This window comes from Pelobates fuscus, chromosome 1, assembly GCF_036172605.1.
Source record: "Pelobates fuscus isolate aPelFus1 chromosome 1, aPelFus1.pri, whole genome shotgun sequence".
NCBI classification, from domain to species: Eukaryota; Metazoa; Chordata; class Amphibia; order Anura; family Pelobatidae; genus Pelobates; species Pelobates fuscus.
This window is the reverse complement of record NC_086317.1, coordinates 122,553,789-122,573,085: the sequence shown is the minus strand read 5'-3', so window position 1 is coordinate 122,573,085 and position 19,297 is coordinate 122,553,789. Positions and strand designations below refer to the sequence as shown.

General features: G+C 48.8%; 1 protein-coding gene across 1 annotated transcript in view; it reads right to left on the bottom strand.

Moving 5' to 3' along the window:
- Positions 1-19,297, bottom strand: part of PPEF1 (protein phosphatase with EF-hand domain 1) — a 132,674-nt gene that overhangs the window by 21,665 nt on the left and 91,712 nt on the right. The window contains exons 7-11 of the mRNA XM_063444297.1: positions 8,101-8,215; positions 6,598-6,644; positions 6,178-6,344; positions 5,499-5,535; positions 1,607-1,756 (exon numbers count right to left, since the gene is read on the bottom strand). Coding sequence (XP_063300367.1) covers positions 1,607-1,756; positions 5,499-5,535; positions 6,178-6,344; positions 6,598-6,644; positions 8,101-8,215 — 516 coding nt within the window. The remainder of the gene's footprint in view (positions 1-1,606; positions 1,757-5,498; positions 5,536-6,177; positions 6,345-6,597; positions 6,645-8,100; positions 8,216-19,297) is intronic.

The following is a 19,297-nucleotide window of genomic DNA, read 5'->3' as shown; positions in this document are numbered from 1 at the left end:
TCGGTCTCCCCCTCCGGCAGCCGAGCTATGCACCTAAAGGGGAGACAGTCAGTCTCCAGCAACCAGGCTCCAACCAGACTACTTCCGTGGTAGTGCTGGCACCAGGACAGAATACCGCTGGTTTCTGCCCCCTCAGCAACCCACCAAGGCAGCCTAACTGTTCCCCACACAGTCATGGTGAGACACCTGGACCTGGACAAGTTTGTAATTTTTTCAGGTGTAGTACCCAGTTATTGTGGGGGGGCTGTACTAATAGTTGTGTTTTGTGGGTGGGTTGCTGGACTAACCAGGGCACTGACCGGCAGGAGGTCAGGTACCCTGTTAGTCTAGTTGGTAAAGGGGAGAAGTGTGGCGAAACCAACCTCGCCACTATGAGCTGGAGAAGCCTGGTTGCTCGCCTGCTTCCTTTGGACTATGGACCAGACTTTAAAAAGCTTTATTTTACCTGCAGAAAGGCATATTCGTGCCTTTCAGCCGGGGTGTTCGGTAGATTCCAGCTACCGAACAAACTACCGTATGAGGGACCACCTAGGAGATGGAGTGTGCCGTCAATTAACCGCCCAGAAGCTGCGGTTAACCGCAGCTTAATTGATGAACGCTGGGTGGCCTTTGTTCGTTTGCCGACCACGAGGTAGCGGCCATTTTAATCGTGCGAAAGACCAGCGGTGTTCGGCGAGGATTCTATGGAACTATAAACGGACACTTAATTGCACGAACACCGCTGAGCCGTCTGTCGCCTGGGTCCTAATCGTACAAGGTTAACCGAACACTGGAATTCGGTATTTCTATGGGAATTGTAGTAACCCAGATAGCTATACCATGGAGCCTATTTGTGTGATTAAAGACTTTGGCTCCATGGCGATTAAACTGTATTCATGTAGTCTGGGTGCCATTCACCTAATAATGTGCACCCAGACCTGAGCTATCTGGGGATATGTAACATGTCTGTGTTGGGAGGAATAAAAGTGACTTTATATATTTTAAAGCATAATACTGTATTTAGATCCCCACATGTGTAATGGAGTCTTGTCTTTGTCCTGTGAGATAAGTGGATTACCTCTACAATTATCTCCAGGGCAGAAGGGAGGAAACCAGGATGCATTGTGGGAATGTTTACTGCTGTGTGTCTGTAATTGGTTTATGTCTGTCCTTTGTTACAGTCTTCCATCTGGTCCCCTAGGGGAGTATCCACCAGGTGGGAGACCTGCATAAATACTGGGCAGGTAGCCCTGAGTAAATGAGTTGCTGTTTAACCCTGAAGCTGGAGTGTGTCTCTTTCTTGGGGGGAAGGGGACTGTATGCCGACTGCCAGGAGTGTAAGCTGTCCATATTGCTTTTCCTGTTCGGCTGCTTCCAGGGTTCGTGTGTCTGCTGTTCGAGAGTTGGTGAATTCGTGCAGTTTGGGAGTTCGGGAAGTTGGTGCTTATGGTAGCTGCTGGTCTATGGAAAAGGGGATTATCGCCTAAACGCATTTTTCCCCTTTTATGCTGAACCGGTCCGTTACATCACCTGTTAGCATTTACACTAAAAATAAATAATTAAATTGATATAATATATATTTATTGGCATTATTTTATTTTGAGGTGCCATTACTTGTTCTACTTACCTTACCTCTTTTGAGTGAGGTCAAATAATCTAAGTCAGTTGTATCTGCTATTCCTCCATGTAAAATGAGGATTTTACTGTCTACAATGGTCGCAAGAGGCAACTGGCTGTATATATCCTCTAAGAGATGTAGCATTTTCTGGCCATGGTTCTGTGAGATGAGAAATTTGAAATTTTAAACATCATATGAAAACAATTATTTATATAAAATAAGGCATAACAACAACAATGTGGATGTTACTAATCTCAAAGTCTTCTTCAGCTAAAATGTTAGTACTGCACTTCAGCTTGAGTACTAAGGAATACTCTAGTTTAACCACAGTTTATAAACGTGCTGATTTCTAGGAGGGATATAAGGGAGACATCTGATTGGATGTGAGATCCTTTACTATATGTATTTATTGATTAAAGCAGGGGTGCCCAAAAGATAGATCCTCTGATGTTTTAAAACTGCAGCTTCTGTGAAGCTATGCCATTCTAAAGCATTCTAACGACATACAGAGCATCATGGGCGTTTTATTACTACAACATCTGGGGATCTACCTATTGAGCACCCCTGCACTAAGGTATGAATGTTGCACTAAGGTATGAATGTTACACAAATGTTTGTCAATGGTTCAAACCTTTAGTCTTGCGCACAGCGCTGCCAACAATAAGTAATAAAAAATTAACACAATTGTAGTGTAATTAATTTAAATACTGCTATAGCATCGTTTAAGGTTATAGCATATTACAGTGCATGTTGATTCCATGCTACAGTGGCACACACTGGTACCAAGCATTACAGAATCTGTTGTATATATATATTTTTAGTGCAGGTTGGTGCAATATTTTTTTTTCCTTCCATTTTTTTAAAATATAAATAAAATCTTTTTTGTTTTTTTGTACACCCTGTTCCAAATTATTATGCAAATTATATTTTTCTCGTTTACCTAAATAATTGATGTAAATAACAGTCAGCATATTTCTCATGTTATCATCTATTAAGAGTACAATTCAAATTGCATTGAACAAACCTCCTAATGATAATAGTAATGATACTAGTATTTTTTTTAAACATAACTTACGCACAGTAAGTTTCAAAACACTTTTTAGGTTGTAAAGAACTGAAAATTGTCATTTGTTGTGTTTGCAGCATATTTACTGAAATCAAAAGCTATTTCAATCAAACTTCTAACAACATTTTAACTTTTTAAACATTTTAACAGGTCACGTTACATTTTAACATAGGACCCCTTATTTGATAGCAGCTTCACAAGTCTTGCATCCATTGAACGTGTGAGTTTTTGGACAGTTTCTACTTGAATTTGTTTGCAAGATGTCAGAATAGCCTCCCAGAGCTGCTGTTTGGATGTAAACTGCCTCCCACCCTCATAGATCTTTTGCTTGAGGATGCTCCAAAGGTTCTCAATAGGATTGAGGTCAGGGGAGGATGGAGGCCGCACCATGACTTTCTCTCCTTTTATCCCCATAGCAGCCATTGATGCAGAGTTATTCTTTGCAGCATGAGATGGTGCATTGTCATGCATGAAGATGATTTTATTACGGAAAGCATAGTTCTTCCTTCTGTACCAGGGAAGAAAGTGGTCAGCCAGAAACTCCACATACTTTGTAGAGATAATCTTTACACCTTCGGGGACCCTAAAGGGGCCGACCAGCTCTCTTCCCATTATACCGGCCCAAAACATGACTCCACCACCGCCTTGCTGACATCGCAGCCTTGTTGGAACAGGGTGGCCATCAACCAACCATCCACTACTCCATCCATCTAGACCATCCAGGGTTGCACGGCACTCATCAGTGAACAGGACTGTTTGAAAATTAGTCTTCATGTACTTTTCTGCCCAATGCAGCCATTTCTGCTTGTGAGCATTGGTTAGTGGTCGCCGAATAGAAGGTTTATGCAAAGTTGCAAAACTCTGGAGGACTCTACACCTTGATGTCCGTGGGACTCCAGAGGCACCAGCAGCTTCAAATATCTGTTTGCTGCTATGTAATGGTATTTTAGCAGCTGCTCTCTTGATCCGATGCATGGATCTGGCAGAAATCTTCCTCAATGTGCCTTTATCTGCACAAACCCGTCTGTGGTCTGAATCAGCCACAAATCTCTTAATAGTGTGATGAACACGCATAAGTTTTCGTGAAATATCTAATGTTTCCATACCTCGTCCAAGGCAGATCCTTTTTCTTCCCCATATTGCATGAAAATGGTGCTTTGCTTAATAATGTGGAACATCCTCCTTTAGTAGTTTTTCCTTAAATTGGGCTCACCTGGCAATCTAATTATCACAGGTGTCCGAGATTGTTTTCACTGATCAAAAGAGCGCTGAGACACAATGCCATCCATGAGTTAAACTGAAAAACTAAATATTCAATCTTTGTGACACTCAAATAGAATTTGCATAATAATTTGGAACAGGGTGTAGTTCAGAAGCAACTTTCAAAAAATAGCAGTGCTGGAAAAGTGGGTTATTATTCTAACTCTGCCTTTTAGTCTATATTTAATGAATGTCAACTCAATAACAGGCCCTATACAAAGAAATGCTACAAACTGTCAAAATATGCATATCTTTCTATTCGCATAAAATGTTTAAAACAGTTCACCTAAACACTTTTTTAAAACATTGTTTTTGCAAACAGCAGAACCATTAAATTAACAGAATGTTCAAGCGCAAGACATTTTGAAAATGATCAATGGAACATTGAATGACATGAAGAGGAAGCCAATGGAACACAGCCAGTGCTGTATCCTGGTTTTGTGCTGCCCTAGGCACCACTCCCGGCATCACTCTGCAGCGCGCGAGAGAGCTGAGCAGAGACAGCTCACTGATCAGTGCTCCCTCGCCAGCGCCGCCCGCCCGCCCGCCTGGATTGTCAGTTACCCGCCAGGCTAACAAGACATTTGCCTGGTCATTTGGGGGCGGCTTTTTTTGTCGCCCCCTGGAAAGTGCCGCCCAGGGCAAATGCCTTGTTTGCCTCGCGGCTAATATGTCCCTGAACACAGCATGCATAAGCACACAGTACTTCCCAGCCATCCATTGTGGAGGTGATCAGTGGAACAACCTATGACATAATGAACTGAGCAGAGCTCTTGAAGAGGCAATAAGTTCTGAAGATGGCAGAAAAGTCTGGAGGTGTCAGGATTACTAGTTGATCCAGCACGTAGAACTGTATCACACCTAGGACTAAAAGGTAACATCTTACCGGGCCTTAGAATGGCCAGACTTAACATACCAAATAATAGTCAGAATACTTGCCGAGGTCGGGGACAATAGAATGGGACACAACAATATGGGAAATGCAGAAGTCAGGGATACCAGAATACAGGGAAGTCAAAACAAAGCCAAAGTCAATAACCAGAAATAAACGCTCAGGAACACACTCTCGGACAACCACTAATGGAACCACGACAGGGCAATGAGGAGAACTAAAAATGTATTTAAATAAGCCCTTTACAATTCTGATTGGCCGAAATCGGCCTTTGACCCCAGAACGTGCGTGCGTCTCACGCGTGACTTCACACACACCCGACGTCGTCAACGTGGTCGGATGTGGGGCTATAATTTGGTGTGGATCCGCAGCGGCTGGCAGCCATCAACATGTTAAAGGAGTCAGGTACACTGACGCATTGCCGCTGAGCGCAGATACCGCAAGGCGAGGATGAATATTTTACAGGAGGTTTCTGAAGCATAAGGAGAAGTCAACCAAGGAAGAAGGACCTAAAGTAGGCAGAGAGGACTGAACTGGGCATTGTGAGGTGAGTGTTTATTAAAGCTTCACAATCTAAACATGATCAATAAAGCTTTATGAATATAGAGCAGAGGAGAAATGTCACAGAACTTAAACATTGAGGTGGAGGATAAAAAAAAAATATGTTTTGTTGTAATTTGTACCTTGTACTTTTGCATTATTTCCTTTGTGAAGCCATATCTGTAAAAACAAACACAATTTGAGGATTACGTAGTCAGAAGGAATATGTCTTTGAAGTTTTATATATATCTATATGGGGTACATTGATGTTGTGGCAGGCTTATGCAATGCATGATCATATAATGTAACTAAACCCCCATTATTTTTGCCTAGATTAGGTGGTTTTAAAAAAAAACTAATATAATCTGTCAACATTGACGTTGCTGTTTAGTGGATACGTGAGTGCGCAGGATCTTGTGTATTGTATATATATATATATATATATATATATATATATATATATATATATGTATATATATATATATATATATATATATATATATAAATAAAAGAATGTTGTTTTTTTTAAAGTACAGTTTTTCATTGTGAATGCAAGATACAAAAAATATTTAAAAATAAATATAGAAAACTACATAATTATCTACCTATCTATACGCAATTATATATTTTATATATATATATTCTATTATACAATCTGTATTTGTTACATCTCTACATTTTTCATCTCCATACAATTGTTAGTTTTATATTATTTTAAATATTTTATGTACCAATGGGGGACCAAATGGCTATGAATACTCATAAAGTTCAGTTGAGAAGAATCATGCTTTACAATACACTCAAGATATATACTACCTGTACCTCATATTCATGATGGGATCCTCATGATTTCCTCTGTTCAAGTGTAAATGATTGGGGTAGACCAGAAGGAATGCAAAGAGGATTATTAATATTTCTACTGAATTCTTCCCACGGTCTACAAAATCTCCATTAAAAAGGTAAGGATTCTCTGGCGAAGGAAGACCATTCTGCAGATATAATATATATGATGTGCTCACAATTAGAAAATATGTGGGGGCAATAAAAAATATAACACCTTAAGTTTAAAAAGAGTTGGCTCAATTGAGTTTTTTCTTTTATTATTTAATTAGCTAGAAGGACATTCCCCAGTAGCATGTGAACTATTAAATGTATTTAGCAGAAAACAAATGCATAAGAAAATGTAAATGGCTTAATTTTATTTAAGATTAATTTTAAACATTATGAAACACAGTACAGTACCTTGTAGAATATAAGTAAAAGATCATCCAGTTTCCCATGGAGATCACCTAAATAACACAGATATAATAATGTGCAGAATCAATAACAAAACAGATTTGTTTTAATGATGAGCAGAATTAATATTAATTGTATTTCCATGTTTAGGCTGCAGCAATGCCTGCTTTAAGATCTTCCATGTTTGTAAGTTTCATATTAACTGAATTGTTCCCAAGGTAAATAAGATACTAATCAGTAATTTGACATCAAAACACACTGTTGACTCAGAAAGTGACATTTTATATGCATTAAAGGGACACTCCTGTCCCCTAAAGGACTTAAAGGGACATTCCAGTGCCAGGAAAACAAATCCGTTTTCCTGGCACTGCAGGACCCTGCAGTGCCCCTCCCTCCCACACCCCATCCCATGTTTATAAAAACTGCAATAATTACACCCTACAGGGTTAAGGGTGATGGGAGTTGGCACCCAGACCACTCCAATGGGCAGAAGGGGTCTGGGTGCCTGGAGTGTCCCTTTAAGCATCTTGAACTGCTTTAGGGGTCAACTACATGTCGCTGCAAGCTTATTTTATATAAGTGCCCATTTCAAGAGAAATCAGCACTTATATTAATCCCCATAGCCACACCTCCTGGCTGCCTGGGAAGGTTTGCTTTGAACTGTTGATCACGCAGAAGTGAGTGCATCTCAGAGAGAAGCATTGGTTTCTGTGCAAAACATCTGATTGGACACAAGTCGTCAGTTATGATGATTTCACAAGAGGAGGATCAGAACTGCAGAAAGGAGACTTTCCCAGAGCTAGGCTAAATGTGAGCTTAATTGATTTTAACCCTTCAAGTGTTGAAATGAGAGGGCGGTGAGTAATCAAAAGATTTTTTGCAGTTTACATTGTTTAATATTTACATTAAAAGTCCCATATGCCGTTTAAATTATGTTAACCCCTGCTGTACCATATATGCTCATATGGCATTCCTCTGTACATTCTGAATGCCCATGAGACCACCTGAGACATCATGGGATGTCATATTTTAATTCATATTCAAAAATGTTTTGCAGAGTTAAGCACAATTATTTTGCATGACAGCTTTACCCAGCAATTGGTTCAGTGAACATTCAGTGACTGGGACTGTCACTTCCACAGGAGTAACAGTTCTACATTTATCTGCTTGTTGTACTTACTGTATAAGTCCTAATGTACTTGTACAGATATGTTTACAATATACTGGCATTTTGGTAATATTTATATCCAAAATCATCAGTACATTCCTCACAATTCAGTATAACAGCACATATTTTATATTTCCCCAGCAGATCTGAAAGAACTATGTTATGAAGAGGTTAATACACACAGAAAGATAGCCCAAGGTGATTTATTAATATTAATGAGAGTAATAGTCAAGTCTATTAAAGTAAAGTTTCTCTCGCGGTTAGCTGTCATAATACGAAAAACCCATAAAGAAATCACATGAAGTACAGAATAATCTATCAGCTAAATACATCCTACTCACCACAAATTGTTAACTCCTTGGAATATGATGTAGATATATGAACAACATTTGGCATTTGTTTGAGAAATTTATGTGTTTCATGAAAGAGCTGAAGGACATATCGAGCATGGAGTTGCTGTAAAAGGCATAAGTGGAACATAAGTATTACATATTGATTTTGCATATTTTAAAAAGATTGCTGCCATTATATACTTGGATGTAACTAGAGAAATGTCATGAATAATTTTAATTAGCATAGTGTTTTCCAACCTTTTATCGGATAGAGGAACCTACCAATAATATTTTATATTCCACTGAACCATTAATGATGTAAATTATAACTGCCTATTGCCTAATTTTTCTTCAAATAATGACATATCACAGTCTACATTCATAATTAAAATAATATTTACTTTCAGCATGAAACCTGGATTTATATCTGTATTCTGGGGGGAAGAAAATTATGCTTACTGAGAAACTTATTTTCAACTGTGTGGTCACTGTCAATGAAAGAGGAACTGCTAGGATCCACTGAAGGATCTACCTTGGAAGAGGCAAAATATACAAAAATCTTTCTGGCACCTCTTCCTCCAGTTTTTCCCATAGGACTCCTCAGTTTAACATGCAAGCAAGTAGACGAGCCACGTAGAGGAAAGGAAAATATTGCAGGGAATACAAACACAAAGTATTTGAGAAGGAATAAACCCAGGAGGCTGCAGCACCTTAAGGAAATACACAGATGAAAAGGAATTCATCTGGTCAGAATATTTTGCTTTCCTTAACATGGCCATGGTCCATTTGGAAATAGTTACTTGTGGGATAAGTTAATAACTAGTAGCATGGACAAATAAAAAACAGGGTGGGCAAAGAATAAGTTTGAAAGAACTTAAAGGGCAGAAATCCTTTAAGGTACTAGCAAACAAAACCTTTGACAGGCTGTCCTGGAAGAACCCTGGACATGCACAAGAACTCTTAACCATAGTTATGGGAAATACATAAGGCTACATTGTTTTTAGACCACTCTACTTTGTTTTAGATCAGGGAAACTGGTGGATCAAGCTGTAGTCTCTGTGAACCAGCGTATGGCTTGGGATCCCCAGTGTATGCATATGTTGAGATTATTTTCAGGCTCAAAAAAATCTTGAGGACGACATGAGAAATAATCCAGGCACTGTCCTAGGACTAAGATATTTAGGATCCAAGAGTCCTCTGTAGGCATGTCTCATAAATGATTGCAACCTTTAACTCCTCTGGGAAGAAGGGTAGTTGGAGTAAAAAACCTTCATGCAGAGTTTAAATAGGACGTGGGCTTTTTTTTTTACCTGGCAGGATTTGGACCAGAAACTTGTCTAAGACTTCCAACCCGACCTATGGTTACTAAAAGAAGTTTCAAGGGGATCCCATATGGTAGCACTAATGCGGCCACCCTTAGAGGCCATTGTGATACCCAACAGAGTTCATACTTCACTTACATGAGAGTGCAGGAGACATTGGGGGAGTAAATAGAGAGCATGTTTAGGACTTTAGGTGGGGGGGAGGTGTTACAATCAGGGTTACAGTAAAGTGGATATATTGAGTTATTTGGTTAAGAGTTTGAAAATTGTTAAATAAACAAGAGCATAGTTAAAGGAACACCATATACCTGTATAGTACCTATACTAAAAAAAACATCCCTCGACCTGTCCACCCCCTCTAACTACCGTCCCATATCCCTGCTCCCTTTTTCCTCAAAACTTCTGGAAAGACTTGTCTTTACCCGTGTGTCTCATTTCCTCCATTCCAACTCTCTCCTTGACCCCCTTCAATCTGGCTTCCGCCCCCTCCACTCTACAGAGACTGCGCTTATCAAAGTTACTAACGACCTAATCGCAGCTAAATCCAAAGGCCACTACTCCATACTAGTTCTTCTTGACCTCTCAGTGGCCTTTGACATCGTTGTTCATTGTGGCGAAACCAACCTCGCCACTGTGAACTGGAGAAGCCTGGTTGTTAGCCTCCTGCCCTGTGACTATGGCCCTGCAGGTTAAACCTTTTATTTTCCCTGCAGAAAGGCATATTCATGCGTTTCTGCCAGGGTGTTCGGTAGATTTGATCTACCGAACAAACTGACGAATGCGCGACCACCTGGGAGCTGGAGTGCGTCTTCAATTTACCTCCCTGAAGCTGCGGTTAACCGCAGCTTAATTGATGAATCCAGGGTGGTCTTTGTTCGGTTGCCGACCACGAGGCGGCGGCCATTTTAATCGTGCGAAAGACCAGCGGTGTTCGGCGAGGATTCTATGGAACTAAAAACGGACACTTATTTGCACGAACACCGCTGAGCCGTCCGTCGCCTGGTTCCTATTCGTACAAGTTTAACCGAACACCGGCATTTGGTATTTTGTATATGAGAATATGTGTTAACCCAGATAGCCATGCCATGGAGCCTATTCGTGGGATTAAAGACTTTGGCTCCATGGCGATTAAACTGTATTTGTGTGGTCTGAGTGCCATTCACCTAATAATGTGCACTCAGACCTGTGCTATCTGGGGATGTGTGACATGTCTGTGTTTTATGTATAAAAGGTAACTTTGTGTATTTTAAGGTGTTTCACTGTATTTTGTGTCCCATGTGTGTAATGGAGTTTTGCCTCTGTCCTGGGAGATAATTGAATTACTTCTCTAATTATCTCCAGGATAGAGGGAGGAGATCAAGATGCATTGTGGGAATGTTTTACTGCTGTGTGTCTGTAATTGGTTTATGTCTGTCCTTTGTTACAGTCTTCCATATGGTCCCCTAGGGGAGTGTCCACCAGGTGGGAGACCTGCATAAATACTGGGCAGGTAGCCCTGAGTAAATGAGTTCCTGCTTAACCCTCAAAGCGATGTGTCGTCTCGTTCTTTGGGGGAATTGGATTGTATGCTGACTGCCAGGAGTGTAAGTGGATTGTATGCTTTTCCTGTTCGGCTGATTCCAGGGATCGTGTGTTTGCAGTTCGGGAGTTGGTGAATTCGTACAGTTTGCAGTTCGGGAGATTGGTGATTGCAGTAGCTGCTGGTCTATGGGAAAGGGGATTATCGCCTAAACGGTTTTTATCCCCTTCTGAGCGAAACGGTCCGTTACAATTGGTGGCAAGCGGCGGGATTGTTCCTACAACCAGAAGGACAGCTACAGGTAACACCATCCCCTGGATTTACAAACTGAGGGCAACGTTAGTACCCGTACAGCGACCCTATCTAAAAAGGAATCAACTTCAGCAGAGCAAGCATGGCACCCAGCTACACTCAAGAGGCGTATGACAGAGAGGTCACCGCGGTGCTGGCTTTATGCGGACCCAACCCCTCGGAGAGTATAGTGCAGCGTGTGAAGAAAGCAGTGCGAGAGTACTTGCCGTGGGAATCAGAGCGGGCCAGTGGGTTTGCAGTCCTTCCTCCCCAGCATCAGTGTGTACCCCAGGGAGCTGATGGTGTCGTCCGTCCTCCCAGCGCCAGTGTGTGTCCCAGGGAGCAGAAGGTGCCGTCCTTCCTCCCCAGCGGCAGTGTGTGTACCAGGGAGCAGAAGGTGCCGTCCTTCCTCCCCAGCGGCAGTGTGAGTCCCAGGGAGTAGAAGGTATCGTCCTTCCTCCCCAGCGGCAGTGTGTACCCCAGGGAGCTGATGGTGTCGTCCGTCCTCCCCAGCGGCAGTGTGTGTCCCAGGGAGCAGAAGGTGCCGTCCTTCCTCCCCAGTGGCAGTGTGTGTCCCAGGGAGCAGAAGGTGCCGTCCTTCCTCCCCAGCGGCAGTGTGAGTCCCAGGGAACAGAAGGTATCGTCCTTCCTCCCCAGCGGCAGTGTGTACCCCAGGGAGCTGATGGTGTCGTCCGTCCTCCCCAGCGGCAGTGTGTACCCCAGGGAGCTGATGGTGTCGTCCGTCCTCCCCAGCGGCAGTGTGTACCACAGGGAGCAGAAGGTGCCGTCCTTCCTCCCCAGCGGCAGTGTGTATCCCAGGGAGCTGAAGGTGCCGTCCTTACTCCCCAGCGGCAGTGTGTATCCCAGGGAGCTGAAGGTGCCGTCCTTCCTCCCCAGTGGCAGTGTGTGTCCCAGGGAGCAGAAGGTGCCGTCCTTCCTCCCCAGCGGCAGTGTGTATCCCAGGGAGCTGAAGGTGCCGTCCTTCCTCCCCAGCGGCAGTGTGTACCCCAGGGAGCAGAAGGTGCCGTCCTTCCTCCCCAGCGGCAGTGTGTGTCCCAAGGAGCAGAAGGTGCCGTCCTTCCTCCCCAGCGGCAGTGTGAGTCCCAGGGAGCAGAAGGTATCGTCCTTCCTCCCCAGCGGCAGTGTGTACCCCAGGGAGCTGATGGTGTCGTCCGTCCTCCCCAGCGGCAGTGTGTACCACAGGGAGCAGAAGGTGCCGTCCTTCCTCCCCAGCGGCAGTGTGTATCCCAGGGAGCTGAAGGTGCCATCCTTCCTCCCCAGCGGCAGTGTGTATCCCAGGGAGCTGAAGGTGCCGTCCTTCCTCCCCAGCAGCAGTGTGTACCCCAGGGAGCAGAAGGTGCCGTCCTTCCTCCCCAGCGGCAGTGTGTGTCCCAGGGAGCAGAAGGTGCCGTCCTTCTTCCCCAGCGGCAGTGTGTGTCCCAGGGAGCAGAAGGTGCCGTCCTTCCTCCCCAGCGGCAGTGTGAGTCCCAGGGAGCAGAAGGTATCGTCCTTCCTCCCCAGCGGCAGTGTGTACCCCAGGGAGCTGATGGTGTCGTCTGTCCTCCCCAGCGGCAGTGTGTACCACAGGGAGCAGAAGGTGCCGTCCTTCCTCCCCAGCGGCAGTGTGTATCCCAGGGAGCTGAAGGTGCCGTCCTTCCTCCCCAGCGGCAGTGTAAGTCCCAGGGAGCAGAAGGCAGGGGCGTACCTAGAGCATATGGCACCCGGGGCGGGTCCTAGTTTTGGCACCCCCTTTCCCCCTGCACTTTAAAATGTACAAAACACCCACAATTTTTTTAATGTATGTAGCATTGAGCAGTGCTTGCATGTTTCAATGTAAGCATGCTTTTGTATGGAGTAAGTGTGAGTGAATGAATGGGTCTGTTTGTATGTAGTGTTGGCATTTTAATGCAGGCATGCTTTTGTGTGTAGTGTTGGCGAGATGCAGTGGTGTGGTTATATATAATGGTGATGTTTTAATACAGAGGTGTGTTTGTATGTAGTGTTTGCACTGGAATGCAGGGATGTGTTTGCAGGGGCGGGCTGGGAAGGGGGGCAGGGAGGCAATTGCCCCCCAGGCCACCCTAAACCCAGGGGCCAGGGCCGCCCACACCCAGCAAAAAAAGGAAAATCTGAATCCCCTGCCTCTGGCTGAGGACTCAGATTTTTCACCAGATTTTTCTTCCTGCAGTCTGCAGCCAGTGGGCCTCTGATGATGATGTCAGGAGGAGGGGGCGTGACTTCCACTGCTCTTCTCACAGGACCGCTGGGGAGTCTGGGAGAAGAGCAGAGGAAGCCACGCCCCCTCCTCCTGACATCATCAGGAAAGGCCGACTTCACTGGCTGCTGCTCCTGGTTGCTGCTCCTGTTGGCTGCTGTCCACCCCTCCCTGGCCTAAGGTAAGACTCAGGGAGGGGGGGAAATACACTTTAGTGTTATTTTTTATTCCCCTCCTCAGCCCTGTCCCCTCCTCAGTCCCTGTCCCCCCCTCCCCAGCCCTGCCCTCTCCTCATACACTGAGAAATACTGACACACATATTGTCACCCTTCCTCAGCCCCTGTCACCCCTCCTCAGCCCCTGTCCCCTTAGTCAGCCCCTGCCCCCCCCTCCTCAGCCCTGCCCCCTCCTCAGCCCTGCCCCCTCCTCAGCCCTGCCCCCTCCTCAGCCCATGCCCCCCCTGTCCCCTCCTCAGCCCCTGTCCCCACCTCAGCCCTGCCCCCTCCTCAGCCCTGCCCCCTCCTCAGCCCATGTCCCCTCCTCAGCCCATGTCCCCTCCTCAGCCCCTGTCCCCACCTCAGCCCCTGCCCCCTCCTCAGCCCATGTCCCCTCCTCAGCCCATGTCCCCTCCTCAGCCCCTGTCCCCACCTCAGCCCCTGTCCCCTCCTCAGCCCATGTCCCCTCCTCAGCCCATGTCCCCTCCTCAGCCCCTGTCCCCTCCTCAGCCCCTGTCCCCACCTCAGCCCTGCCCCCTCCTCAGCCCTGCCCCCTCCTCAGCCCTGCCCCCTCCTCAGCCCATGTCCCCTCCTCAGCCCTGTCCCCCTCCTCAACCCCTGTCCCCTCCTCAGCCCCTGTCCCCACCTCAGCCCCTGTCCCCTCCTCAGCCCCTGTCCCCACCTCAGCCCCTGTCCCCACCTCAGCCCCTGTCCCCACCTCAGCCCATGTCCCCTCCTCAGCCCCTGTCCCCTCCTCAGCCCCTGTCCCCTCCTCAGCCCCTGTCCCCACCTCAGCCCCTGTCCCCTCCTCAGCCCCTGTCCCCACCTCAGCCCCTGTCCCCACCTCAGCCTTAGTCAGCCCCTGTCCCCACCTCAGCCCCTGTCCCCACCTCCCCTTCGTCAGCCCCTGTCCCCTTAGTCAGCTCCTACCTCAGCCCCTGTCCCCTACCTCAGCCCCTGTCCCCCCTCCTCAGCCCCTGTCCCCTACCTCAGCCGCTGTCCCCCCTCCTCAGCACCTGTCCCCCTAGTCAGCCCCTGTCCCCTTAGTCAGCCCCTGTCCCCCCTCCCCAGCCCCGCCCCCTCTCCTCATACACTGAGAAATACTGACACACATACTGTCACCCCTCCTCAGCCCCTGTCAACCCTCCTCAGCCCCTGTCCCCTTAGTCAGCCCCTGCCCCCCTCCTCAGCCCTTCCCCCTCCTCAGCCCTGCCCCCTCCTCAGCCCTGCCCTCTCCTCAGCCCATGTCCCCTCCTCAGCCCCTGTCCCCTCCTCAGCCCCTGTCCCCTCCTCAGCCCCTGTCCCCACCTCAGCCCCTGTCCCCTCCTCAGCCCCTGTCCCCACCTCAGCCCCTGTCCCCACCTCAGCCCCTGTCCCCTCCTCAGCCCCTGTCCCCACCTCAGCCCCTGTCCCCACCTCAGCCTTAGTCAGCCCCTGTCCCCACCTCAGCCCCTGTCCCCACCTCCCCTTCGTCAGCCCCTGTCCCCTTAGTCAGCTCCTACCTCAGCCCCTGTCCCCTACCTCAGCCCCTGTCCCCCCTCCTCAGCCCCTGTCCCCCCTCCTCAGCCCCTGTCCCCTACCTCAGCCCCTGTCCCCCCTCCTCAGCCCCTGTCCCCTTAGTCAGCCCATGTCCCCTACCTCAGACCCTGTCCCCTTGGTCAGCCCCTGTCCCACCCTTTCCCTGCTTCTTTCCCCCCTCTCAGCTCCTGCCCCCTTCCTCAGCCCCATGCCCCCCACCACAGCCCCATAACATCTCCACTACAGCTCCTCTCCCCCAATTGCAACCCATCTTACCCACACCACAGCCCCTTTCCCAAATTGTAGCCATCAACTTGCTTCAGCCCCTATCCCCCCGTACATTTCCTAAACCCCCAATTACAGCTTATACCCTCCACTACCACCCCCTGTCCCCCATTACAGCCCTGTCCCCTTACTCAGCCCCTGTCCACTGGTTTTAAAAGTGTAAAGTTTGAGTGTGTGTGTCAGTATGTCAGTATGTCAGTGTGTGTGTGCGCGTCAGTATGTCTGTGTGTGTGCGCATCATTATGTCTGTGTGTGTGCATCAGTATGTCTGTCTATGTGTGTGCCAGTATGTCTGTCTGTGTGTGTGCCAGTATGTTTGTCTGTGTGTATGTCAGTATGTCTGTCTATGTGTGTGCAAGTATGTCTCTGTGTGTGTGCCAGTTTGTCTGTGTGTGTCAGCCAGTATGCCTGTGTGTGTGTCAGTATGTCTGTCTGTGTGAGTACCAGGATGCCTGTAACAGTGTGTCTTTCTGTGTGAGTAACAGTATGTATCTCTGTGTGTGTGTCAGTATGTCTGTGTGCAAGTATGTCTCTGTGTGTGTGCCAATTTGTCTGTGTCAGCCAGTATGCCTGTGTATGTCAGTATGTCTGTCTGTGTGAGTCAGTATGCCTGTAACAATGTGTCTTTCTGTGTGTGTCTGTGTGCCTGTCAGTGAGTGTGTGCGTGTGCCTGTCAGTGAGTGTGTGTTTTTTAGTGTGTGCCAAATCAGCAAGTGTGTGTGCCTGTCATTGATTGTCTGTTTAGGTGACGGCTCCCCCCCCCCCCACTCACACACACACACTTTCAATCACATGGGAAAGGTGTTTTTACTCTCCTCTTGGTGCAATGGGCCACTTGACTGGATTTGCCCCCCAGGCCTAAGGCTGCCAGCCCTCCCCTGTGTGTTTGTGTGTAGTGTTGGCAAGATGCTGAGATGTTGGATTGCCATATTTAAGGAAACCAAATAAGGGAGCTATCTGCTAAACAGCACCCTAATTTGGTATCTTTACATGTGGAATCTCACATAAGGGCACCAATTTAGGGAATTCTCTACTAAACAGCTAAAAGATCAAAATTTAAAAAGCCTTTTTCTTAATTTTTATCTTTAGGTTGTTTAGTAGATAACTCCCTAATTTGGTGTCCTTAAATATGTCAATCCCACATAAGGATAACAAATAAGTGAGTTATCTACTAAACAACCTAACAACCTGGTGACAGGGAGGGTGACTGGGGGGGTGACTGGTGACGGGGTGACAGGGTGACTGAGGGAGGGGGTGACTGGTGACAGGGTGACTGGGGAGGGGGTGACTGGTGACAGAGTGACTGAGGGGGGTGACAGGGTGACTGAGGGGGTGACAGGGTGACTGAGTGGCTAAGGGGGGATGACAGAGTGACTGGGGGGGTGACTGGTGACAGAGGGACTGAGGGGGGGTGACAGGGTGACTGAGGGGGGTGACAGGGTGACTGGGGAGGTGACTGGTGACAGGGTGACTGAGGGGGGGTGACAGGGTGACTGGTGACAGGGTGACTGGGGGGTGACTGGTGACAGGGTGACTGAGGGGGGTGACAGGGTGACCGGGGGGGTGACAGGGTGACTGAGGGGGGTGACAGGGTGAGGAGGGGGGTGACAGGGTGACTGAGGGGGTGACAGGGTGACTGAGTGGCTAAGGGGGGATGACAGAGTGACTGGGGGGTGACTGGTGACAGGGTGACTGAGGGGGGTGACAGGGTGACTGAGGGGGGTGACAGGGTGACTGGGGAGGTGACTGGTGACAGGGTGACTGAGGGGGGTGACAGGGTGACTGAGGGGGGGTGACAGGGTGACTGGGGGGTTACTGGTGACAGGGTGGCTGAGGGGGGTGACAGGGTGACTGGGGGGGTGACTGAGGGGGGTGACAGGGTGAGGGGGGTGACAGGGTGACTGAGGGGGGTGACTGAGTGGCTAAGGGGGGTGACAGGGTGACTGAGGGGGGTGACTGGTGACAGGGTGACTGGGGGGGTGACAGGGTGACTGAGGGGGGTGACTGGTGACAGGGTGCCTGAGGGGGGTGACAGGGTGACTGAGGGGGGGATGACAGGGTGACTGGTGACAGGGTGACTGGGGGGTGACTGGTGACAGGGTGACTGAGGGGGGGGTGACAGGGTGACTGAGGGGGGGTGACAGGGTGACTGGTGACAGGGTGACTGGGGGGTGACTGGTGACAGGGTGACTGAGGGGGGTGAAAGGGTGACAGGTGACAGGGTGACTGAGGGGGTGACAGGGTGACTGAGTGGGGGGGTGTCAGGGTGACTGAGGGAGAGGGTGAGAGGGGGGATGACAGGGTAAATGAGGGAGGGGGTGAGGGTGCAATTACAATTATATTAACTTACCATGATTCAGGGGCTGTCTCTCTCCATCCCAGGCAGTGCAGGATGTGCAGGCAGAGTGGCCGCAGGGGAGAAACCTGGCAGAATACACACTCTGCGCCCCCTGCTGGCACACTCCATAACAACCTCCCTGGTGCTCAGTGATGACTCAGAACACAGGCTGGGAATCCCCTCCCTGTGCTCTGACTCACTCACTGAGCGCCTGAGCCGCGAGGGAGAGGACGACCAGCAGGAGGGACAGAGTGTGGCACCCCCCTACTGGATAGCACCCGTGGCGGACCGCCCCCCCCCGCCCCCCTCTTAGTACGCCACTGGCAGAAGGTATCGTCCTTCCTCCCCAGCGGCAGTGTGTACCCCAGGGAGCAGAAGGTGCCGTCCTTCCTCCCCAGCGGTAGTGTGTACCCCAGGGAGCAGAAGGTGCCGTCCTTCCTCCCCAGCGGCAGTGTGTACCCCAGGGAGCAGAAGGTGCCGTCCTTCCTCCCCAGCGGCAGTGTGTACCCCAGGGAGCAGAAGGTGCCGTCCTTCCTCCCCAGCGGCAGTGTAAGTCCCAGGGAGCAGAAGGTGCCATCCTTCCTCCCCAGCGACAGTGTGCACCCCAGGGAGCTGAAGGTGTCGTCCTTCCTCCCCAGCGGCAATGTGTACCCCAGGGAGCAGAAGATGCCGTCCTTCCTCCCCAGCGGCAGTGTGTACCCCAGGGAGCAGAAGGTGCCGTCCTTCCTCCCCAGCGGCAGTGTGAGTCCCAGGGAGCAGAAGGTGCCGTCCTTCCTCCCCAGCGGCAGTGTGCACCCCAGGGAGCTGAAGGTGCCGCCCTTCCTCAACAGCGACTGAGTGTCCTGCAGGAAACAGAGACCGTCAGTCTCGCACCCCAGCAGCAGGACAAGAGAATGAAAGGGGAGACAGCTGGTCCCCCTTTCCATCAGCAGAGAGAGTGGCAGAGAGAGGAGCCTGCTAACCCCTCTCCCCAGCGGCAGTTTACCGTCCAGAGAGAGGAGCTTGTTACACCCTCTCTCCAGCGGCAGCCTAACCCACCAAGGGGAGATGTTAAGCCCCACAACTGTGCAGATGGGACTGTAGTCTCTGCACTTACAGCACAAGGGGTAGGGACGGCTGGTCCTGTCCCCCAGCCACAGAGCGGTGTATCCAAAGGGGAGACAGTCGGTCTCCCCCTCCGGCAGCCGAGCTATGCACCTAAAGGGGAGACAGTCAGTCTCCAGCAACCAGGCTCCAACCAGACTACTCCCGTGGTAGTGCTGGCACCAGGACAGAGTACCGCTGGTCTCTGCCCCCTCAGCAACCCACCAAGGCAGCCTACCAGTCCCCCACACAGCCGTGGTAAGACACCTGGACATGGACAAGATTCTCCCTTACCCAGGTGTAGTAACCGTTTATTGTGGGTGGGCTGTACTGCTGTTTATGTCTTGTGGGTGGGCTGCTCGACTAACAAGGGCACTGACCGGCAGGAGGTCAGGTACCCTGTTAGTCTAGTTGGTAAAG